The 25,903-nt window shown below is 43.3% G+C and overlaps 1 protein-coding gene across 10 annotated transcripts in view; it reads right to left on the reverse strand.

Moving 5' to 3' along the window:
* The window catches only part of LOC143768701 (myelin-associated glycoprotein-like), a 76,864-nt gene that overhangs the window by 27,192 nt on the left and 23,769 nt on the right, over positions 1–25,903 (reverse strand). For 7 of the 10 annotated variants that reach the window (XM_077257349.1, XM_077257348.1, XM_077257347.1 and 4 more), the window contains 5 exons: positions 18,687–18,783; positions 18,246–18,605; positions 4,975–5,262; positions 1,786–2,022; positions 1,085–1,196 (listed from right to left, as the gene is read on the reverse strand). In XM_077257349.1, the coding sequence (XP_077113464.1) occupies positions 1,085–1,196; positions 1,786–2,022; positions 4,975–5,262; positions 18,246–18,605; positions 18,687–18,729 (1,040 nt within the window). In that variant the 5' untranslated portion in view covers positions 18,730–18,783. Of the gene's footprint in view, positions 1–1,084; positions 1,197–1,785; positions 2,023–4,974; positions 5,263–18,245; positions 18,606–18,686; positions 18,784–22,351; positions 22,439–25,903 lie in introns of those variants that run through there. The other 3 variants (XM_077257351.1, XM_077257345.1, XM_077257355.1) reach the window with 2 other exon arrangements.

The following is a 25,903-nucleotide window of genomic DNA, read 5'->3' on the forward strand; positions in this document are numbered from 1 at the left end:
TAAATGTAACTGGTCTGAACTTGTGCTGTCAACTCCGAATATCCCAATAGGGCATTTAATAATGTGTTTTCGAAAAACAGCAAGCAGATAAAGAGGGGATGGAGGCATTAAAAAATATAGTCTGGGGTCCTGATACAACTTTAGTAGTTGTGAGAACATTGAACTCATCAGTTTTACCCATCGAAAGGAGAGTAGTAAAGCTTATTCTATAGGGCTATTGGCTCCCCACAACACATTCGCAAAGTGCCAATGACTTGCTGTGGCAAACTAAGGCCTAACAAAGGCCCTATATGTACATTATAAACATTCTTATCAGGCCCTGTCACTGGCAGGAACTAAAAAGCTTGCCAGTCAGAATGACACTGATAAACTGAAATAATGCATTACACTACATAAGTAGTGCAGTGTATTATCACAGATTGCATATTCAAGCACCATTGTGGGACAGCTAAATATTGTCTGAAAAATGTTTTTAAATGTTTAACCTTCACGACCTTTGATGTACACATCAATTTAAAGTCTTGTCCTTGCTTTTGATGAGGGCTCACACGCGGATCTACATCTTTCCTCGCACATGATGGCTGAATTAATCATACCTGATGTACCTTTAAGAGCCGCAGGCAGAGCGGAGCTCTACCCAAGGCTGTTAACATGTTAAATCCTGCTGTTAATCTTTGACAGTGTCATTTAACAAGCACCAGCAGGGGGAGCGTCATTCCACTAGCGCATCAGCGCACCCATGATGTTATCCCACGGTGTCGATGAGATGCCATGGCAAAATAAGTTTATAAGTTATGTATAAAAATAAAAAAACAAACACTGACAAGAACAGCAAAAAGTGTATGCTGTTTGGGACCAGTAAAGAACAGCAAGTGGCAATTTCCGGCACTCCCATAAGTACTTAATTTGAGCGGCAGTGCGCATGATTCACCACTGCTTCTTTCTCTTGAGAGCCCCAGTTCCCGGGATAAATGGTAGTCCCAGTGTTGGGAACCCCCGGTGATTGGGAAGTAATCTCTTATCCATGGAAAAAGGATAATATCCAAATTTGAAAACATGCATGTATGGTGCTAATGTATGTTACCTCCAAAAAGTGTACACAAGCAACCCAAGCAGTAGTAGACCGATTGCTCCAATCGTTGCTGGAAGGATAATGTGTCCATAACTGTTTATAAATGAATTTCTGGATCCTTCATCTATATGTGAATAGATACATGTAAAATAGATTACAATTATAGCTATAGCATGATGCTGTTCAACCAAAAGGTAAGATAAATGTGCTGAGAGGCGCAATCACTTAGCGATGGAGTCACTGTTCCTCTGGCACCTTCCACTCTCTTTTGTCTTTCTCTACACGTAAATAGTTTTGACATACAAAGGTCGGGGATTGTGGACTGAAACTTCTCACATATCAGTATCAGTATGGATTATACAAGAATACATATTTTCATATATATATCAACTTTTAGACAGCCTAGTAATTCATCAGAAATTGTGTATGAACTGGAACCCAGTGGTGGCACCCATAACTAGAACCATTGAATATCTGCCAAAACTACTCAACTGAAATCATATCCAGTAGGGTTTTCTCAATGTGGGATTTTATGGTCTGGAAATGTTTTAGAAGCTCTACTCCCAAAAAAATATTTTTCTCAACCCTACAATTTTACACACTGCATCATATTAGACAAATGTGTCATGTGAAGGAGATGATGAGTAAAAAAAACATATTTATTTATATTCTGTTCAGTGTCAGAATGTGCTGTTTAGATTGAGAACACTGACCCTTATTCACTTTGGAGGAGGAATTCCCAACACTGTTGTGAGCAATACATGAATATTGCCCCAAATTCTCTTCGTTGTTGTCTACGGTCAGAGTCTTCCCTGTCTCATTCTTTAATGTAGAGCTACCCTTCATCCAGGTGTAGTGGGTTACATTAGGTCGGCTGCTTTGGAAGACACAGATCAATTTAGTGAATCCTTCTTCACTTTTCATCGTGATGTTAACTCCAATTGCTGCATCTGCAGAAGGGAGATAAATTCCAAAATATAATCAGTGGCTTATGCGTGGTCAACGGCACAGGGACCAATCGGGGAGTCAGGATGCTGCTATCATTCTGTTTTCTCCAGTGTAGATCTTCTATAAGGAAGTTGAGATCAAGCATCTGTCTGTGCTTTATATATATTTAATTTACTATTTGCTTTTCTTGAAGCATGGTCTTCCCAAAGAATCAAGTTCACAACTATAGTTGAGCGAATATGTTCAGAATCGGTCGCCGAATCTGAATTTGCCATATTCGTGCCATATTGGTACCCAATTTGTGCTGAATTTATGTTTGATGATCGATTCCGAACATATTCCTTCATTTCTACTCACATTGACTCCAATGACGTTCGGCGAATATTGCAAATACAGTATTCGCCACAGATCATAATCGGAACCGAACTTTGAAAAATTCACTCAATTCTATTCACAACCTCTAGCAGACATGCTGACTCTGGTTTGGTGAATGGCAGTGGAAAGTAGAGTTGCATAGGGCAGGACCATGGACAGCGTGGAGTTTAAGGGGTGACTTTGCATTGCGTGAATTTCAAAAAATCCTCATTCTGGAGGAAAATATTTAGAATTGAGAGTCCTCAGTAGTTGATACCTTTCAATGGCTAACTGAAAAGATGGTAACAAATTGCAAGCTTTCAAGATTACTCAGGTTTCTTCATCAGGCTTAAACTAATACAAAATCTGAAAAATCACATATTTATGCACAACACAGCACAGAAATAATGCCATAGATAAGACAGGTGACGTGAAGCAGAACTACCATTATGGGAGAGTGGTAAACAGTTGTGTCCATAAATATTTGAACAGTTCATAGATAAGGAGGGTGAATGATTTATTGTCCTCTGATTGGGGTCTGGTTCTGTGTTGTGATGTTCCCAAAAGATCTCAGGAGCAAATTACTTAATTGATGTAAAAAGACATAAATCCACGCGACACATTCACTCCTGCACTGAGAGTGTCAAAGGTCATCATGAGTTTATACTCCCAGACTGTTCTGTCTCTCTGAGATTTGAAATTATCCTTTAATGCGAGTAATCTCATGTCCATGGTGCTGTGATCAGGGATACAAAAGTGTTTAGCCACAGGTAGATCCATTCTTTTTTCTCTTATTGTGTGATGGTGAGAATTCATTCTTGTCCTCAGATTTTGCCCTGTCTCCCCTGCATACAGACCCCCAGTTGGACATTTAGTACAAATAATTAAGTACACCACATTAGATGTGATATAGCTGAAAGTACCTGGGATCTTGTAGTTCGGATGTGAGTTGAGGATCTTTATCTTGTCCATGGCCATTATAAATGGACAGGTTTTACATTTTTTCTGGTTACAAGGAAAGGTTCCTGCAGCTCTTGGACAGGACATGGAGCTTCTGACAATGATGCTTCTTAGATTTGGGGGCTGCCTACAACACAGTAGTGGGGGGTCTGGAAAAATGGATTGTAATCGGGCACCTTTTTGTAGTAAAGGTTGTAATTTCCCTGCAGCTCCCCTTAGCACCTCCAGATTTGGACTGTAGGTGACTACTAGAGGCATCCGGTTATTTTCTTCTTTAACTTTGTAATGTAGGAGATGATTCCTTGATATTCTAGTTGCTCTTGTAATTTGGTTTTCAATTGTTCTTGGATGGTAGCCCTGGTTCAAAAAGGTCATTCTGAGGCAACCAAGGTGTTCATCTCTATCCATGGGGTTGGAACATATACGATTGTATCTGATGGCTTGGTTGTAGACAATAGAGTTTTTGTTAGAAACTGTCCCATTTAAGGTATGTTGGACGGTCGATTGGCTTCTGATACAGGGATGTCTCTATTTCATTGTTCTGCAGCTTAATGATGGTGTCCAAAAAGTTAATTTCAGTGCTGGAGTAGTTGAGTGTTAAGTTGATGGTAGGATGAAATTGATTAAACTGTTCATGGAACGACTTTAGCTGGGCTCAGACTCTGTCCAGATGATTAAAATATCAACAATGTAGCGGTAGTACGCCAGAGGCCTGATGGGACATGAGGACATGAGGACAAAAAGTCACTTTCAAGCTTGGCCATGAAAAGATTTGCATACTGTGGGGCCATTTTACTTCCCATTGCTGTGCCAGTCTCCTGCAGCTATATCTTGTTGTCAAATTCAAAGTAATTGTGGATATGCATTAATTTTATAAGTTTCACTACAGAATCAGCATCAGTCCTTGTGTTTTCCAGAAAGAATTTGCAGTCGTTTAATCCATCCTGGTGTGGGATATTAGAGTACAAAGATTCCACATCCATGGTGGCCAGGATGGTTCCTTCTGGTAGAGGACCTATTGCTGATAGTTTTTTCAATAGGTCAGTTGTGTCCTAAACGTAGCTGGGTGTATCCTTTACCAGTGGTTTAAGAATACCCTCTACCCATCCAGATACCTGCTCATCTATGAACTGTTCTAATATTTATGGACACAACTGTTTATCACTCTCCCATAATGGTAATTCTGCTTTAAGTCACCTGTGTTATCTATGGCATTATTTCTGTGCTGTGTTGTGTATAAATATGTGATTCTTCAGAATTTCTATTAGTCCAAGCCCGATGAAGAGACCCGAGTAGTCTCAAAAGCTTGCAATTTGTTACCATCTTTTCAGTTAGCCATTAAAAAGTATCAATCACTGAGGACTCTCAATTCTAAATATTGTTCTATCTACTGGCTAACACGGTACAAAGATATATATATTTCCTGTATCATTCTGGAGAAAACAGTTTTTTGTAAAATTTGGGTAAAATTAAATTCCACTCAAGCAAATTGTCAATCTCTTATACAGATATATTTGTATTCAGAAATATATGAACACACAGAAATATAAGAGAACAATATAGTCAGTACTGAAATTACGACTTGTATAACCAAATGTAAAATGTGCTGCTCATTGTACTCAATCTCCTATAATACGTACAGTTGATGTTCAGTGTTGCCGATCTCTCAGTTTGTTGACCATTAGCATGTGCAGCGGTGCACCGAACTGGAGTCCCATCATCCATATGGGAGGGTATATAAGTAAGACGTGATTCTTCTCTCCAGGTTCCTCCTGATAGCAACACCGACTGATATTGAACTTGACCCGGCTTGTTCCATTGTAGAGAAGGAGGACTGGATTGGCACGCGTGTACTACTGTGCATTCAATGATGGTGGCTTCTCCTTCAATCATTGGATCAGATCTAAAAAAATACATGCTCGCTCTATCTGTGGAATTTAATTTAAAAACAAGACAACATTATGCATTCATTCTAAAGAAATATATCCATTACACAAGATTATTTTTATCAACGATAACTTGTCATTCTGCCCAAACCAAAGGTTGCATAAATCATAGCCTGACTGGCTGTGTGATTGTACCCAGGTATTTTTCACTCTTAAATGCTTTGTCACTTCAGGGAACACACAGTTTAGAAAAATAAGTAGTCGGGTATTTCCCCTGGCCAACTTCTACCCAACCGGCTCTAGTTGATTTATGAGTCTCTCCCATGTATGCTCAAGAAACTGGAGAAACACCAGAGGTGGGAAGGAAGGAGAAGGTTAACCAAGGTCTAGACCATATAATCAGTGTTGGGGGTCGAGTTCCCGCCTCTGCACAGGGGGAATATCGAGCCATCTACACTGAGGTCTCCCATTCTTCTTTTGCTGCAGTGGAGCCTGCTCAGCGTAGGCGTTGGTCCCAGCGTCATGCTCAGTCTGACACTGTGCAGAGGGTTACTGCTCCCTTTCCAGCTTCTGCCATTGTAGCCAGTCAGCGGCGAGCAGACGTCTTTGGGACCAAGTCCTACTTTTCCCCTTCTGAGCATGCCCAGGGTAAGATCTCTCATTGGAGATCAAGGGTCACATGCTCAGGTACTGCAGCTATTCCCATTGGTACTCTAGGAAGGTCCTGGAGTTGCTCAAGTTCTGTGTCAGCTTCCCATTGGTCCTTTTGGGAAGGTCATGTAGTTGCTGCAGCTATAAAATGTGCGCATGACCGCACGGCCATGCGCTAGTATTTTTCTGAGTTATGTGCTTGATGCCAGTGTGGTCATGTGAGATTGTATTCAGGGACCCGGCTGAAATAAGCCCCTAGAATACCGGCACATCCGGTGAGGAGATTGTGTGTTTGAGTGTATTCAGGGACCCGGCTAAAATAAGCCCTTAGAATACCGGCACCTCCGGAGAGGATATTGTGTGCATGCATGACCACTGACAGCTCTCTGTTGGGCAGTTAGCCTGTGAAGTCTAACAGGGCGCAGTGCTTTCCTTTCACAGCTACTCTGTAAAGTAACAGAGCTAGTCTATACCGCCAAATAGTGCCACCATTTACTAGCAGCAGGTTCCCCTGCACGGTGGACCCCGGGCTGCGAACGCATCAATAATAATAAACATCTATATTTACTCGGTGCGTTCCGATAGCCCTAACAGTCAGTAATCTCCCAATAATCCTTTGATATTTTATAAAATTATGTTTTGTTCAAAAATGCAGACTGTTTAACAGTGAAACATACCTTGCTGCAATTCCACAGCCATGCTCTAATTTATGCTGCCGGGGATTCAGCAGCATAAATAGCGAGAAAAGATCTATTTAGGGCTGTATACGTATTTTTTAGCAGCAAACAAATTTTGAAAATCATTTTGTTTTGGTTACTTTTGTGCTTAACTGATTGGAGCAAGCCAAATAATAAAAAAAAATACATAATGGCACTCTCCTCACTAGTAGAGATGAGTGAACCAGTCAACCAGTACTGTAAAGTTTGGGGTTCGTACCAGACACCTAGTGTCCAGTGCTGAATTCCGAACATGAACTTAACCCAGAAGTCCATTTTAGCATTCAAAATTCCGGGAGAACAGAGAGGTACTCTGCTCCTTTTAGAAGACCCCTAGCTCTTACTATAACTATGTTCAGCACCAAAGTTTGGGTAGTCATTGACTTCTATGGGGTTCGGGTTGAAGCTTGGATAGAGTTCTGGTACCTGATGTGAACTTTATACTAACATTTGTTGGAACCTGATGAACTCCAACACCCACAGGTCTGCTCAATCCTACTCACTGCTTTTCTGTAGTGCATTGCCACAGCCCTCTTTGACACCCTTGGTGCCTCTTCATTTCCCCTACAGTAATACAACACACTACATACATGTAATAATACACACAAAATATACAGTAATACAGCAGAGGTGTATCTAGCATTTCTGGCACCCGGGGCAAGAATTCATTTTGGTGCCCTCCCCCCCAAGGACATATGCCCCCCGTCAGCCCCATCATTGCCCTCCCCTCCCCCCACACACACACCATTCACTTCTCTGCACATTCCCCTGCAGCGCGATACACACACACACACACACACACACACACACAAAATACTGAGCCACACACACACATACACATATTCACACACACACATACATATACACACACACACTCACAAACACACACACATACACACATTCACACACACACATATACACACACTCACATACACATAAACACATTCACACACACACACATACACACATTCACACACACACACACTCACACACATTCACACACACACACACTCACACACATTCACACACACACATACACACACACACTCACATACACACACATTCACACACACCTCTCACCTCTCCTCGCACTCTGCTGCAGCATCTCCATCGCCTTCCTCTCACACAGCCGGCCCGCTGAATGATATACTGTAATATATCTTTCCTGTATCTACATGCAGGTAATAATACACACAAAATATACAGTAATACAACACACTAATTACATGTAAAAAAATATTTAGAATTGAGAGTCCTCAGTGGTTGATACCTTTTAATGGCTAACTGAGAAGATGGTAACAAATTGCAAGCTTTCGAGACTACTCAGGCCTCTTCATACGGCTTGGACTAATAGAAATTGTGAAGAATCACATATTTATGCACAAAACATCACAGAAAAAAAAACATGGATAAGACAGGTGACATGAAGCAGAATTACCATGAGTGATAAACAGTTATGTCCATAAATATTGGACCAGTTCTTAGGGAATGTTTTATTGTCCTCTAATTGGCGTCTGGTTCTATTGTGATGACCCCACATGGTCTGAAGGGCAAATTCCTTAGTTCCTTAGTTGATGTAAAAAGACAAAAATCCATGTGACACATTCATTCCTGCACTAAGACTGTCAAAGGTCGTCATCAGTTTATATTCTGTTGTGATTCGGTTCGTGGGCTCCCCCGGTGGTCTCTTGTGGTACTGGTGTCCTGCAAGCTTTGCCTTCTCAGTTCACCTGTTCCTATCAGGATGTGGGAGTATCCTATTTAACCTTGCTCCTCAGGCATTCTAATGCTGGCCATCAATGTATCCAGAGTGATTCTGTTGCATGTTCCTGCTCCCAGTTTTCTGCTCAGCTAAGTTGGACATTTTAGTCCTTAAGTCTATTTTTGTATGTTTTGTCCAGTTTGCACTTATGTGAATCTCTGCAGCTGGAAGCTCTTGTTGGGCTGAAATTACCACTCCAGTGGCATGAGTTGTCACATGAGTTAAGGTAATTTCAGGATGGTGTTTTGAAGGGTTTTGCAGCTGACCGCGAAGTCCTCTGTTGTATCTTTCTGCTATTTAGTTAGCGGGCCTCTCTGTGCTGAATCTGCTTTCATACTACGTGTCTTTTCATCTGCTCTCACCGTTATTATATGTGGGGGGCTACTATCTCCTGTGGGGACATTCTCTGGAGGCAAGCCAGGACTGTGTTTTCTTCTACCAGGGGTAGTTAGTTCTCCGGCTGGCGCGCGGCATCTAGAGACAACGCAGGAATGCCCCCTGGCTACTTCTAGTGTGGTGTGTAGGTTTAGCATCGCGGTCAGCTCTAGTTTCCATCACCCGAGAGCTTGTCCGTTTATTCTATGCTTCTGACGTTTCCTTGCCATTGGAAACCATAACAGTATGGCCAGCCCTTATGTTTAATCTATAGGCTGAAGCAGGAGAGAAAAGGAACTGTGTGAAACCTTTTTTTTTTTTTTTTTTTTCCTTCCTCTGAAGTTGCACTCCAGCTCTAATTGCAGTCTCCTGTTTTCCTCTCCTCTTAACCCCTGAATGGCTCAGACTTTATCTGTTGAAATATGGATCCTCAGAGTCTGGCTACCAATTTGTATAATCTTGCCTCTAAAGTTCAGAATATACAAGATTTTTTGTTACATGCTCCTCGGTCTGAACCTAAAATTCCTATACCGGAGTTTTTTTCTGGAGATCGATCTTGTTTTCTAAATTTTAAATACAATTGTAAATTGTTTCTTTCGCTGAGATCTCATTCTGCTGGAGATCCTGCCCAACAAGTAAAAATTGTTATTTCTTTACTGCGGGGTGACCCCCAAAATTGGGCATTTTCATTGGCACCAGGGGATCCTGCGTTGCTCAATGTGGATGCGTTTTTTCTGGCTTTGGGGTTGCTTTATGAGGAACCAAATTTGGAGATTCAGGCTGAGAAAGCCCTAATAGCCCTCTCTCAGGGGCAAGATGAAGCCGAAATATATTGCCAAAAATTTCGAAAATGGTCTGTGCTTACTCAGTGGAATGAGTACGCTCTGGCGGCAATTTTCAGAGAAGGTCTCTCTGATGCTGTAAAAGACGTCATGGTGGGGTTTCCTGCGCCTACTGGTCTGAATGAGTCCATGACAATGGCAATTCAGATTGATCGGCGTTTACGGGAACGCAAACCTGTGCACCAGTTGGCGGTGTCTTCTGAAGAAGCACCACAGAGTATGCAATGTGATAGCTTTCTGTCCAGGAGCGAACGACAGATTTATAGGCGCAAAAATCATTTGTGCTTCTATTGTGGAAATTCTACTCATGTTATATCAGCATGCTCTAAACGAACAAAGAAAGTTGATAAATCCTCTGCTATTGGCACTTTGCAGTCCAAGTTTATTTTGTCGGTAACTCTAATTTGTTCGTTATCTTCTATTGTTGCGGATGCGTATGTGGATTCTGGCGCCGCTTTGAGTCTTATGGATTGGTCCTTTGCCAGGCGCTGTGGGTTTGATCTAGAGCCTCTGGAAGTTCCTATACCTTTGAGGCTACGTTCACACGATCCGGATTTTGATCCGGAACCGTAGCGGATTTTCAGCTGCGGATCCGGATCAGTTTTCCATGTTGGTTACAGTACAATGTAACCCAATGGAAAACCAAAACCGCTGTGCTAACGATCCGTTTTTCCGCTGGAAAATCTGCGCGGATTTTCCAGCGGAAAAAAGAAGTAGCATGTCAATTCTTTCAGCGGATTCCGCACCGGTTTTCCAGCAGCTCCAATAGGAAACTGCTAGTGGAAACCCGCAGTGGAAAACGCTGAAGAAAAAGGATCAGAAAACGCAGCTCAAATTCACTGCGGAATTTAGCTGCCGTTTTCCAAAAACGGGCAGGAAAAAAAAAGGATGGAAATCCTGATCGTGTGAACGTAGCCTAAAGGGTATTGATTCTACACCATTGGCTAGTAATAAACCACAATACTGGACACAAGTGACTATGCGTATGACTCCAGACCATCAAGAGGTGATTCGCTTCCTTGTACTGTATAATCTACATGATGTGTTGGTGCTGGGATTGCCATGGTTGCAAACTCATAACCCAGTCCTTGACTGGAAAACAGGGGCGTAACTACCGCGGTCGCAGCGGTCGCCATTGCGACCGGGCCCCGCAGGTCAGGGGCCCCGGGCCGGCAGGTCTGAGCAGGGCCAGGCTGGCCATCGGGCACTTCTGGCAAATGCCAGAAGAGCCGATGCCAGTAGTGGGCCGCTGCACTGTTCCTCCCCCGGAACCCCCCCCAGTGCCGCCGCCGCCGCCGCATTTAACTATACCGGCGTCTATGACACCGGTATAGTTCAATGCAATGATGGGAGGAGAGAGCGTCACCTGACGCTTCCTCTCCCATCATTCCCCGCTCTGCCTCTGACAGTACACTGCGGGTGCGCGATGACGTCATATCATCGCGCACCTGCAGTGTCCTGGGCAGACTTCAGCCGCCAGGAGCAGCGCGGGCAAAAGGAAAGGTGAGGAGAGTTTTTTTTTTTTTTTTCTTTTTAACCGGACTGTGGGGCCATTATCGGGGGGGGGGGGGGGGGATGGGATGAGATGAGATGTGGGCTGTGCTCTATATATCCCTGTGCGGGCTCTGCTGTATATACCCCTGTGGGGACTCTGCTGTATATATCCCTGTGCGGGCTCTGCTGTATATATCCCTGTGCGGGCTCTGCTGTATATACCACTGTGCGGGCTCTGCTGTATATACCACTGTGCGGGCTCTGCTGTATATACCACTGTGCGGGCTCTGCTGTATATAACACTGTGCGGGCTGTGCTCTATATACCACTGTGCGGGCTCTGCTGTATATAACACTGTGCGGGCTGTGCTGTATATAACACTGTGCGGGCTGTGCTCTATATACCACTGTGCGGGCTCTGCTGTATATAACACTGTGCGGGCTGTGCTGTATATACCACTGTGCGGGCTCTGCTGTATATAACACTGTGCGGGCTGTGCTGTATATACCACTGTGCGGGCTCTGCTGTATATAACACTGTGCGGGCTGTGCTCTATATACCACTGTGCGGGCTCTGCTGTATATAACACTGTGCGGGCTGTGCTGTATATACCACTGTGCGGGCTGTGCTCTATATACCACTGTGCAGGCTCTGCTGTATATAACACTGTGCGGGCTGTGCTCTATATACCACTGTGCGGGCTGTGCTCTATATACCACTGTGCGGGCTGTGCTCTATATACCACTGTGCGGGCTGTGCTCTATATACCACTGCGGGCTGTGCTCTATATACCACTGTGCGGTCTGTGCTGTATATACCACTGTGCGGGCTCTGCTGTATATACCACTGTGCGGGCTGTGCTGTATATACCACTGTGCGGGCTGTGCTGTATATACCACTGTGCGGGCTCTGCTGTATATACCACTGTGCGGGCTGTGCTGTATATACCACTGTGCGGGCTGTGCTGTATATACCACTGTGCGGGCTGTGCTGTATATACCACTGTGCGGGCTCTGCTGTATATACCACTGTGCGGGCTGTGCTGGATATACCACTGTGAGGGCTGTGCTGTATATACCCCCTGTGCTGGCTGTGCTGTATATACCCCCTGTGCTGGCTGTGCTGTATATACCCCTGTGCGGGCTGTGCTGTATATACCCCTGTGCGGGCTGTGCTGTATATACCACTGTGCGGGCTGTGCTGGATATACCACTGTGAGGGCTGTGCTGTATATACCCCCTGTGCTGGCTGTGCTCTATATACCCCCTGTGCTGGCTGTGCTGTATATACCCCTGTGCGGGCTGTGCTGTATATACCCCTGTGCGGGCTGTGCTGTATATACCCCTGTGCGGGCTGTGCTGGATATACCACTGTGAGGGCTGTGCTGGATATACCACTGTGCGGTCTGTGCTGGATATACCACTGTGCGGTCTGTGCTGGATATACCACTGTGCGGTCTGTGCTGGATATACCACTGTGCGGTCTGTGCTCTATATACCCCCTGTGCTGGCTGTGCTGTATATACCCCTGTGCGGGCTGTGCTGTATATACCCCTGTGCGGGCTGTGCTGTATATACCCCTGTGCGGGCTGTGCTGGATATACCACTGTGAGGGCTGTGCTGGATATACCACTGTGCGGTCTGTGCTGGATATACCACTGTGCGGTCTGTGCTGGATATACCACTGTGCGGTCTGTGCTGGATATACCACTGTGCGGTCTGTGCTGGATATACCACTGTGCGGGCTGTGCTGGATATACCACTGTGCGGGCTGTGCTGGATATACCACTGTGTGGGCTGTGCTGGCACCCAACACCATGTTGCAGTGCAGGAGATTCCTGCAACAGTCCGAGGCGTATCTAGGGGAAGCGGGGCGGGGGAAGGTGGGGGGGGTTGTGGGGGCGGGGGAAGGTGGGGGGGGGTAGGGGGGGTAGGGGGGGGTAGGGGGTGGGGTAGGGGGGGGCCCCATTTGGAAGTTCGCACCGGGGCCCATAACTTTGTAGTTACGCCACTGCTGGAAAACTATGTCTGTACTAAGCTGGGGATGTCAGGGAAATCATGGGGACACATCTTTGGTCTCCATTGCTTCATCTATTCACTCTGAAATTCCTGAGTTTTTGTCTGATTATCGTGAGGTTTTTGAGGAATCTACTCTTAATTCTCTTCCTCCTCACAGAGATTGCGATTGTGCCATAGATTTGATCCCTGGCAGTAAGTTTCCTAAGGGTCGTCTATTCAATCTGTCTGTACCTGAACATGCTGCCATGCGAGAGTATATTAGGGAGTCCTTGGAAAAGGGACATATTCGTCCTTCTTCGTCTCCTCTTGGAGCGGGGTTCTTTTTCGTGGCTAAAAGCGATGGTTCTTTGAGACCTTGTATTGATTATAGACTCTTGAATAAGATCACAGTCAAGTATCAGTATCCTTTGCCATTGCTGACAGATTTATTTGCTCGCATTGAGGGGGCGAAGTGGTTCTCTAAGATTGATCTTCGCGGTGCGTATAATTTGGTGCGAATTAAGCAGGGGGATGAGTGGAAAACCGCATTTAATACGCCCGAGGGCCATTTTGAGTATTTGGTGATGCCTTTTGGTCTGTCAAATGCCCCTTCGGTCTTTCAGTCTTTTATGCACAATATTTTCCGTGAATATCTGGATAAATTTATGATTGTGTATTTGGACGATATCTTGATTTTTTCGGATGACTGGGAATCTCATGTTCAACAAGTTAGGAGGGTTTTTCAGGTTTTGCGGACCAATTCTCTGTTTGTTAAAGGTTCAAAGTGTGTTTTTGGGGTTCAGAAGATTTCTTTTTTGGGGTACATTTTTTCCCCCTCTTCTATTGAGATGGATCCTGTGAAGGTTCGGGCTATTTGTGACTGGACGCAACCGACTTCTCTTAAGGGCCTTCAGAAATTTTTGGGCTTTGCTAACTTTTATCGTCGATTCATAACTGGTTTTTCTAGCGTTGTCAGGCCTTTGACTGATTTGACTAAAAAGGGTGCTGATGTTGCAGATTGGTCTCCTGCTGCTGTGGAGGCCTTTCGGGAGCTTAAGCGCCGTTTTTCTTCTGCTCCGGTGTTGTGCCAGCCTGATGTTTCTCTTCCTTTTCAGGTGGAAGTTGATGCTTCCGAGATCGGAGCGGGGGCGGTTTTGTCGCAGAAAAGTTCAGATTGTTCAGTGATGAGACCTTGTGCGTTCTTTTCTCGAAAATTTTCGCCCGCCGAGCGAAATTATGACGTCGGTAATCGGGAGCTTTTGGCGATGAAGTGGGCATTCGAGGAGTGGCGTCATTGGCTTGAGGGTGCTAAACATCAGGTGGTGGTCTTGACTGATCACAAAAATTTGATTTTTCTTGAGTCGGCCAGACGTCTGAATCCTAGACAGGCGCGCTGGTCGTTGTTTTTCTCCCGGTTTAATTTTGTGGTTTCGTATCTGCCAGGTACTAAGAATGTGAAGGCGGATGCCCTTTCTAGGAGTTTTGAACCTGATTCCCCTGGTGATTCTAAACCTACGGGTATAATTAAGGATGGGGTGATATTGTCTGCTGTCTTCCCAGACCTGCGACGTGCTTTACAAGAGTTTCAGGTGGATCGGCCTGATCGTTGTCCGCCTGGTAGATTGTTTGTGCCGGATGAGTGGACCAATAGAGTCATCTCGGAGGTTCATTCTTCTGCGTTGGCAGGTCATCCGGGAATTTTTGGTACCAGAGATTTGGTGGCTAGGTCCTTCTGGTGGCCTTCCCTGTCTCGGGACGTGCGTACTTTTGTGCAGTCGTGCGATGTTTGTGCTCGGGCCAAGCCTTGTTGTTCTCGGGCTAGTGGGTTGTTGTTGCCCTTGCCTGTTCCTAAGAGGCCTTGGACACACATCTCTATGGATTTTATTTCTGATCTCCCTGTTTCTCAGAAGATGTCCGTCATTTGGGTGGTGTGTGACCGCTTTTCTAAGATGGTTCATTTGGTGCCCTTGCCCAAGCTGCCTTCCTCATCTGAGTTGGTGCCCCTGTTTTTTCAGAATGTGGTTCGGCTGCATGGTATTCCGGAGAATATCGTTTCCGACAGGGGATCCCAGTTTGTGTCCAGATTTTGGCGGGCGTTTTGTGCCAGGATGGGCATTGATTTGTCTTTTTCGTCTGCATTTCATCCCCAGACTAATGGCCAGACGGAACGTACTAATCAGACCTTGGAGACTTATTTGAGGTGTTTCGTGTCTGCTGATCAGGATGACTGGGTCTCTTTTTTGCCGTTGGCTGAGTTTGCCCTTAATAATCGGGCCAGTTCTGCCACTTTGGTCTCCCCCTTCTTTTGCAATTCAGGGTTCCATCCTCGTTTTTCATCTGGTCAGGTGGAGTCTTCGGATTGTCCTGGAGTGGATACCATGGTGGATAGGTTGCATCGTATTTGGGGGCAGGTGGTGGACAATTTGGAGTTGTCCCAGGAGAAGACTCAACGTTTTGCTAATCGCCATCGTCGTGTTGGTCCTCGTCTTCGTGTTGGGGACTTGGTGTGGTTGTCCTCCCGTTTTGTCCCTATGAGGGTCACTTCTCCTAAGTTTAAGCCTCGGTTCATCGGTCCTTATAAGATTTTGGAAATTCTTAACCCTGTGTCTTTTCGTTTGGACCTCCCAGCATCCTTTGCTATCCATAATGTCTTCCATCGGTCATTATTGCGGAGGTATGAGGTACCACTTGTGCCTTCTGTTGAGCCTCCTGCTCCTGTGCTGGTTGAGGGTGAATTGGAGTACGTGGTGGAGAAAATCTTGGACTCCCGTGTTTCCAGACGGAGACTTCAATATCTGGTGAAATGGAAGGGCTACGGTCAAGAGGATAATTCTTGGGTTACAGCGTCTGATGTTCATGCTTCTGATTTGGTCCGTGCCTTTCATAGGGCTCATCCAGATCGCCCTGGTGGTTCTTGTGAGGGTTCGGTGCCCCCTCCTTAAGGGGGGGGGTACTGTTGTGATTCGGTTCGTGGGCTCCCCCGGTGGTCTCTTGTGGTACTGGTGTCCTGCAAGCTTTGCCTTCTCAGTTCACCTGTTCCTATCAGGATGTGGGAGTATCCTATTTAACCTTGCTCCTCAGGCATTCTAATGCTGGCCATCAATGTATCCAGAGTGATTCTGTTGCATGTTCCTGCTCCCAGTTTTCTGCTCAGCTAAGTTGGACATTTTAGTCCTTAAGTCTATTTTTGTATGTTTTGTCCAGTTTGCACTTATGTGAATCTCTGCAGCTGGAAGCTCTTGTTGGGCTGAAATTACCACTCCAGTGGCATGAGTTGTCACATGAGTTAAGGTAATTTCAGGATGGTGTTTTGAAGGGTTTTGCAGCTGACCGCGAAGTCCTCTGTTGTATCTTTCTGCTATTTAGTTAGCGGGCCTCTCTGTGCTGAATCTGCTTTCATACTACGTGTGTCTTTTCATCTGCTCTCACCGTTATTATATGTGGGGGGCTACTATCTCCTGTGGGGACATTCTCTGGAGGCAAGCCAGGACTGTGTTTTCTTCTACCAGGGGTAGTTAGTTCTCCGGCTGGTGCGCGGCATCTAGAGACAACGCAGGAATGCCCCCTGGCTACTTCTAGTGTGGTGTGTAGGTTTAGCATCGCGGTCAGCTCTAGTTTCCATCACCCGAGAGCTTGCCCGTTTATTCTATGCTTCTGACGTTTCCTTGCCATTGGAAACCATAACAATATTCCCAGACTCTTCTGTCTCTTTGAGAGTTGAAGTTACCTTTAAAAACAAGTAAATTCATATCCATAATGTTATGATCGGGGAGACAAAAATGTATTGCCACAGGTAGGACCATTCTTTTTTCTCTTATTTTTTCTTTGCTACATTACAAAGCTAAAGAAGAAAATAACCGGGTACCTCTAGTAGTCACCTACAATCCAAATCTGGAGGTCCTAAGTGGAGTTGCATGGAAATTACAACCTTTACTACAAAAAGATGCCCGATTACAATCCATTTTTCCAGACCCCCACTACTGTGTTGTAGGCAGCCCCCAAATCTAAGAAGCATCATTGTCAGAAACTCCCTGTCCTCTCCAACAGCTGCAGGAACCTTTCCTTGCAATCTGAAAAAATGTAAAACCTGTCCATTTATAATGACCACGGACAAGATAAAGATCCCCAATTCACATCAGGACTACAAGATACCAGGTACTTTCAGCTGCGACACTTCTAATGTGGTGTACCTAATTATTTGTACTAAATGTCCAACTGGGGGTCTGTATGTGGGGGAGGCAGGGCAAAAACTGAGAATAAGGATGAATTCTCAACGCCATACAATAAGAGAAAAAAGAATGGATCTACCTGTGGCAATACACTTTTGTCTCCCCAATCATAACATTATGGACATGAAATTACTTGTGTTAAAAGGTAACTTCAATTCTCAGAGAGACAGAAGAATATCAGAATATAAACTGATGATGACCTTTGAACTCTCAGTGCAGGAATGAATGTGTCGCATGGATTTATAGCTTTTTACTTCAACTAAGGAACTAAGGAATTTGCCCCTCAGACCATGTGGGGTCATCACAACAGAACCAGACCCCAATCAGAGGATAATAAAACATTCCTTATCTAAGAACTGGTCCAATATTTATGGACATAACTGTTTATCCCTCATGGTAATTCGGCTTCATGTCACCTGTCTTATCCATGGCTTTTTTTCTGTGATGTTTTGTGCATAAATATGTGATTCTCCAGAATTTCTTTCAGTCTTTGCCTGATGTAATAATACGCACAAAATATACAGTAACACAACAATCTCCATACATGTTATAATAATACACACATAATATACAGTAATACAACACACTACATACATATATTAATACACACATAATATTTACTAATACAACACACTACATGCATGTAATAATACACACATAATATACACTAATGCAACACACTACATATATGTAATAATACACACATAATATACAGTAATACAACACACTACATACATGTAATAACACGCACATAATATACAGTAATACAACACACTGCATACATATATTAAGACACACATAATATTTACTAATACAACACACTACATACATGTAATAAATAATACACACATATTATACACTCACTAATACAACACACTACATATATTATATCATTGCGTTTAATATATTACCAATAAACGCAGTGAAATCCAGTGAATCTTTGAGTTTTATATATTTACCTGTGACTTGGAGAAAAACATATCTAGAACGCATATTGTTTATGTAGTATTTCTGTTCTATGATTGCAGGGCAATAAATGTTTTCATCTTCTTCTCTCACAGGATCTATCCGCAGGGTGCAGCTATTATATCCTGATACCAGTGAGGTCCGACCTTTGTATTCTTTCATTACCAAAGTTGAGTTCTGCGTGTTTAGGATCTCTTGGTCGCCCCTTCTGCAATTTAAGTACCACACAATGCCGGGCGCTCCTGAGCTCTCGGCAGGATCATATGTACAAGGAATCTCCACACAGGAACCATTTAGAGCAAAGATTCTCTGAGAGGCCATCCACGGCTGACATACAGAACCCAGATAGAAGCCTGGAAACAACGAGCAGAACATGAGGACAAGTCACAGAATCTCATTGTATCAGATTATTCTGTAATTAAGAGATTATTTACCATGACAGATGAGGAGAAGATAAATCTGCTTCATAGGGTCCATTCCTAAATAGGCTTGTGGTGTCGAAACATGGAAACACTGCTAAACATACAGTAACTGGAAAATGCAAAATATTTGACTTTATTGTGTTACTATTGATAATATTTTTACATGTTCACTTTGTAAGTTTTACCCCAAATATATAATAAATTTCCTCTGCTCCATGTTGAGCAAAACATTGTGAACCGACTTTGGGAACAAAAACTTCAAGTGTGTCAAGTGCGAAATCTAAGCAGTAACTCAAAGTTTTGGACGAGTTCTGAGTCTTTGAGAAAGTTTTGGACAAGTTCAGAGTTTTTGAGAAAATGTTGGACAGTTTTCTGTCAGTTTCTGCCTTGTTTCCTCATCAAAAAAACTAGGGGGGTGATTCATGAAGACTGGAGTAATGCACACCAGTCTTAATGAAGCGCTTGTTAGAGTACACTGATGCAATTCATTAAGCATTAGTTCCTTATCCATATGATAATAGTCAAAAAGCACAACAAAAATTGGTAACACCAGAATTATAGTTTTTGGGGCATGCATCTATGAAAAAAAATGATCACAGGGATCAAAATCTTGAATGTTCTCCAAAATAGTGTGAATAAAATCGTCAGCTTGCCTCTCAAAAAAACAAGCACTCGTGTAGATCAATTGATATTAAAATGAAAAAAAATAAAGTTACAGGTTTCAGAAAATGGTGACATAAAGTAATTTATTTATTTCCACCATACAATTAGCACCATTAAAACAAAATCCAAAATACGACGGCAATTTATTTCCCAGTTTCCAAAACAATTTTTTTTTTCATTTTCTGGTACATTATAGAGATAAGTAAATGATGTCAATCAAAACCACATTTTGTAACAAAACAATCCCTACTGTCTCATGGCATTTCTGATATTGATAAGTTGTGAAATGCTGCAACTGATCAGTGATTTAGGATTTTATTTACAATTTACGCATTTTGCTCAAAAGCTCCTTGTTTTGTCTTTTAACTTTTTGTGCCTTTTAAAGCAAACAATGAAGTAGGCAAAAATAAAGCAAACGTATAGATAAGGAAGCCCACACACACTTAATAGAATAATAAAAAAATAAAGTTATTTTATAAAAGAGAAAATAAAATAATAAATAAGGTGCAAAGGATAGTAGAGCAATACAATATTAGAACCATTTTTACAGTAGAAAAAAGTGCAAAAAAGCAACACCCGCTAGGGCCGTGGGGTACTCGGAACCGGGTCAGACGGTTCTTAAAGGGGTGGTCACAGCAGCGGTGACCCAGTCCGTGGCCCTGGGCACGCAGTTAAAGCAATAACTAATGGAAATAAAGTTTATATAGAAAAAGGGATTGTTCGTGACGCCACCTGTGGTGTTTGGCTATAGATGGCCGACGCTGCTTAAGGAGATTGCTGAGGCCGATGGTGAAGCAGCTGGGATGGTTCTGCTCCCCACAGGTGGAGCAAGGCCCCAGGGCAGTTGAAAGTGTATAGAGAAGTTACTGATGGATGGTAATAATGCAGGGCAAGCAATGCAAGAGAGAACAAAGAGGACACAGCATGGTGTAGTTTCCACAGTTTACTCCCAGTTCTCAAAGCATGCTACCCAGCCAGGTGCTGTGTCCTCCTGGTCAGTGGTCCAGGCAACTCTCCAGTAGCTTGGGGCACTTGTCCAGAACCCCCTTCTTATGTGCCTTTTCCTGGCCGACTGACTGGTGCTGGCTCCCACCTCTCCTGCCCTGCACTCCGCGTCCAGTATCCTAAGCCAACAGTCATGGGTCTTGTCGGGCAATGTCCTCACTGTTCCCTTGATCCTCTGTGACTCCCTTTTCAGCGAGCTGTGCGTGGCTGTGGCTGTTGCACATACAGGTACCACAGCTTCCAGATTTCTAGCTGGGACTTGTAGTACCTCCACTAGTTTGGGGCCGGTCCCCTACCGTGACCTGGTCCCTCCACCCCACGACGGTCAGCATGGACACGGGCCCCACGGGTGGCTTCCACACCTCCCGTGCCCCTAGGACCCCTTTGTTTCTCCTGGGAGCGTTTCTCTCCTCTCTATCTCCTTTTCTCTCTCCCTCTGCCTGGGACGAGCTCCTCTCAGCTCCCGTCCCCTGCTCCAACTCTTTCTCACATTTGTTCTTCTCTCCTCCTCCCCACAGACTGCCTGACTTACTTACTCTCTCCTCCCTTGTCCACTTTCTTCACCCACATCCTCTACCTAATCCCTCCCTGGCCCGGAGAGGTCTAGTGATGGGTGCAAGTGTCAAGGTTCTGTATAGTGTTCCCACTTTACCAGAGAGTTGGGGCACCAAACCTCTTGTTGAGGTGCAGTACCTCTGTGGCGACTGGACCCTCAGGGGAGCCACAAAAGCAATATTCAATAAGTGGCCATATGGTTACAAAGTGAGCAAAGTAAGAGACAAAAATATGTAAAACACCAAAAACTGAACAAAAAAGAGGAGCAAATGCAATAATGATTTGAGGCTGTGGTCTACCTATAAAGATTAGATGTAAACAATTGTAGTACAGCGGTGTCCACGCTGTGCAGTGATGAATCAGTGACCCAGAAAAAGTTCAAAGTAAAGTCTCTTTAATAAACAGCGTACTCACAAAAGAGAAAGTAAATCAGCTCCTCTGGATCACAGCCGGGAAAACAAAAACAAAGATAGTCCGTGACCAGTTGCCATATGCTATGGCACCGCTGTGTACGCTGAGGGTGCCAGACCTTTTGGCTCCACTTGGCCCTGTGTTGCCTTACACAGGTAGTGCTCTGCAGAGCCTTCTCTGCTTGCTTGCAAGACTAAAACTGACACACGCAACCCTCTGCTCCCTGGGGAGAGGCCGGGGAGGAAATAGACTGCCCCACTAACATCCTATAGTGCATTTCAAGAATACAAACCCAGAACAGGTTTTCTTATATCTGCCCTGGACACATAGCATGCCCAAGACCAATGTTCACTTTTATTTTGCATTGCAATCACAGCTATGCCTGTGACTGCAATGCATTCCCATGGACTCCATATGCTTCTTAGTACATCCTGGAGGACACAGTGACTCTCACATATAACACTGGTCACTGCCTCACACAATATATTAACACTTAAATATCTGGCAAACAGTCAACTCTACATCGCCCTGAAAAATGAGAAGTGTATCATCGATGTAGTGACCATAGCAGCGTATGTGAGCAAATGTACCCAATTTCTTTTATTATTGCTTGTTACTTTTAAAAAATCACCAGCGTCTATACAACATTGGAATCTTTCAACAAATAGTTTTCATTAAGAGGAAAGAAAAAAATGAATGGTTTCCTTAACTTTACATTGAATTTTAAAACAATACCCAATCTGCACTCTAGTGCTGTTTACTAAGTTCCTAATGTATTACTTTGCTTGATAACATAGACAAAGAATACTATTTTTTTTCCTGTTGTGATGCCCAAATTCTTTCTGTTTACACAATGCACCCAATTTCATCACAATGCCACATATATTGAAAACGCCAAGATGAGCCATAGCAGTAAACAACCTTTACAGGGTATTACAAGTCAGTAGCTATGAATAACCTGATAATACAATGAGCTCTACTTTGTGGATATGATAGGTAACATCATAAAAATAGATTTATAGCTACAATTAATTGTTACTTACATGTCGAATTCCTCAGTACAATGGAGGGGACATGATTCTGTTGACTGCAACAAGCATTTGTAGATGTGACTTGGTTATTTCCTAAATTATACAACTTCCTCTGTTGTAAGTTATTTCGTAACTGATTCTTATTTAGCACTGAAGAAGGTGTGCTTTCTTAGATGAAGTGACCATTTAAAGTGATCCTATCATCACCCTTTTGCAATGAAAAGTAACTATATAAATGTTTTGGCACTATAAAAAAGATTAAATTGGTACATTTGGTGAAGAAATCAGCTTTGTAGTTCTTCTTTGATAACCATTTTTCTGCTAAGTAGATTTCGGTGCACAGGGGTTGGACTGTGCACAGGATTTTCTCTTCACTATCTGTGATTCTCCGGCCCCTCGTCTGTCTCCGCTCTTTGATTGACCGGCCTCAGCTGTTTGAAATCTCAGCAATGACCTGTCATTCAAACATCAGAGGCAGGTGTAGGGGGTCAGGCGATCACAGACAGGAAGGAGAAGACCCAGTGCACTGTCCGGCCCATGTGCACCAAAATCTAATTGGCAGTAAACTTCTAATGGTGATTAATGAAGAACAACACAGAGGATTTCTTCACCAAAGGTATCAATTTAATCAGTATTACAGCACCATTACAGTTATGTCTTTACTTTACATTACAAAGTTGTGTTGGCAGGTTCTCTTTAAGGAAGGGCACTGCATATTTTGCCTAACTTTGTTTCTGTATTGCATAGTTGAGCTTCTCCCATAAGTCTGAGACTGTTTTTAATTAGTGCTGGATCCTGCTTGCCCTTTAAATTTGAAAGATTTTGGCCTGGGAAAAACATGTCTGAAAAAATGGTTGGCGTCTCATCGAAATAACATCACTTTGTGTCTGGTTGGCTCACGTCAATTGGCCAGTTTATCTGCTAAACACCTTAATTTGCTTTTAGTATAATGTACATGGCAGTATTCAATATTTGCATATATCTGAGTTCACAAAGTGGCTCCTGGACTCTTGGCTTTGTATACAGGGTGGGCCATTTATATGGATACACCTGGGTGGGCCATTTATAAAGTTGCAATAAAAAATGGCCAACTTCAAAATGGCCGCCATGGTCACCACCCATCTCAAAACGTTCCCTCCCATATACTAATGTGCCACAAACAGGAAGTTGATATCACCAACCATTCCCATTTTATTTAGATGTATCCATATGCATGGCCCACCTACGTGTATCCACATAAAAGGCCAACCCTGTATAATACAGCCACAACAACCTGCACCTGTTCTCACTTACTTCATGCTGTGATGAGGTGTTAGGCAGTTTTTTTTACTGTGCATTATTTAAAACCATATGCTGACCGCATCTAGCTTCACATGTCCAAAGTTCATGGTCTTAGTATGGACTGCAAATTTTGGCCTGACTGCGGTCTCCTGATGCGAGCTCCGTAGCCTCATATTTGCCTTTGAGACTGTGAAATTCGTGCATCTTAGCACTGCATACTTGGACCTGCCTTAAAGTTGTTGCCTAATACTACATGTCTGCAGTCACTCTAGTATACAGGGTGGGCCATTTATATGGATACACCTGGGTGGGCCATTTATAAAGTTGCATTAAAAAATGTCCGACTTCAAAATGGCCGCCATGGTCACCACCCATCTTGAAAAGTTTTTCCCTCTCCATATACTAATGTGCCAAAGCAGGAAGTTGATATCACCTACCATTCCCATTTTACTTAGGTGCATCTATATAAATGGCCCACCCTGTAGTTCATTTAGGAAGGTGAGTTTAAGTGCTCCTTTCATTTTGGTGTGGGTGCTGTGTGGCGGCCATTGTTGCAGTGGTTTTGTGCTGGTGGGGCTGCGCGGTCTGGAGTCATGGGGACTCAGTCTTGCAGCATGGGTGCTGTGGGGCAACAGACGGTCTGCCCTGCTGGTCGCCACACGGCTCCGCTCCGTTAGGGCGGTAGGACCCACTACGAGGTTTGCTGTGACGTGGCAGTGGGCTTCATACAGTCTGATCAGAATGTTAAACTAAGAAACTCATGTTCGGTTTTATAAATTTTTGCCTAGCGGTTTTAGATCAACGTATAATTTTTGGAGGTGCGGTTCATGCTTTTTTTTTTCTTTTTTTGCAAAGTATCTATATAAATTGCCCACCCTGTAGTTCATTTACTACTGAAAAAAAACAAACTTCATACAAATAAATTTATTTCTATAGCCATAACACTTTAGAATTAAGCAAGGACATGTACAAACAATAAAGACATTACAAAGTAACACATAGTTCAAGGAGCGATAGCCCTGCTCGCAAGCTTACAATCTATACAATACTATTTAAGTAAAGAAAATTGGCGCGCACTCAGGGTAAATAAGGGAGCGAGGTGCAGGTGTAGTGGGCTATGAAAGCCCTACGTACATAGAAAATATACTACACCGCACACTCTGTGTATATATTGCAAAGGTGGAAATTTATTAACAAAATAGCTATGTGATGTGAACGCGACCAAAGGTAATTATGACGTTTCGGCCCTACCAGAGCCTTAATCATACAGTCGCTAGGGAAAAACAGAAACAAAATACATAAGTATACAGTATGTACAATACATAGTATTCAAAATCGGTAAACAATAATAAAATTAAATTTAAATAAAAAATCCCAACCTGGATGAAGGAAAAAAGGAAAACATAAACAAATAATAAAGGGAATCAGACATAGTAACCGCGTAAAATCATGGTACGTATTATATAGGGAACACCACGTATATACGCCAAGAAGGAGGCGTTGGTAATTATAACAACAACAAGGGTAGAAGGCTAAGGAAGCTAGTTCATATAACTACGCACATATGTAAAACCAGATAAGGCATTATTTACCTTAATTATGCACAAGAGAGAGGATTTGTGATCCTTGAAGATAAAGGCATACACTGTAAGGCTGTGTGCACACGTAGCATATTTTTCGCGTTTTTTTCGCGGTTTTTCGCTATAAAAACGCTATAAAACCGCGAAAAAAATGCTACCATTAAGCATCCTATTGAAAAAGGATAGGGGTAACCAAAGGCAAAACGTGTATATAGTATACCATCTGAACAGATAAGACCGAATTTATATATATCAAATACCAATACCTAACAGATGGAAATATTTTTGCCCTAATGTTTGGATCAAGACAGTTATCTCAACAACATACAAGCAAAGGGGAGGAAATGAATCCAAAGATAACCTTATGTCTTTTTAATAAAATTGCTTTATTAGTGGTGAACGGCAAACGGGCAATGATGACAACATAGACGCCCAATAAAAAAATATAAAAACAACTAGTGCAAACAGAACACCGGGAAGTACATCTGCGGACCCATATCAGAAAATTCTTATCAACACTATCAGTGTATTGGGTCACAGATTATAAGACCAAAATAGGGGGGATTCAAACTAAAGGAATCTCATGTAAAGGATCGCTTTATCCCATTCATAGTAATGTAATACTGCATATAGCCTAACATAATATACTGCAGCAGAAAGAAGTGATGGTTACAATGTTCGGCAAGTGCAAAGTCCCGTGGTA

Source organism: Ranitomeya variabilis, chromosome 4 (assembly GCF_051348905.1).
Source record: "Ranitomeya variabilis isolate aRanVar5 chromosome 4, aRanVar5.hap1, whole genome shotgun sequence".
Classification (NCBI taxonomy): Eukaryota; Metazoa; Chordata; class Amphibia; order Anura; family Dendrobatidae; genus Ranitomeya; species Ranitomeya variabilis.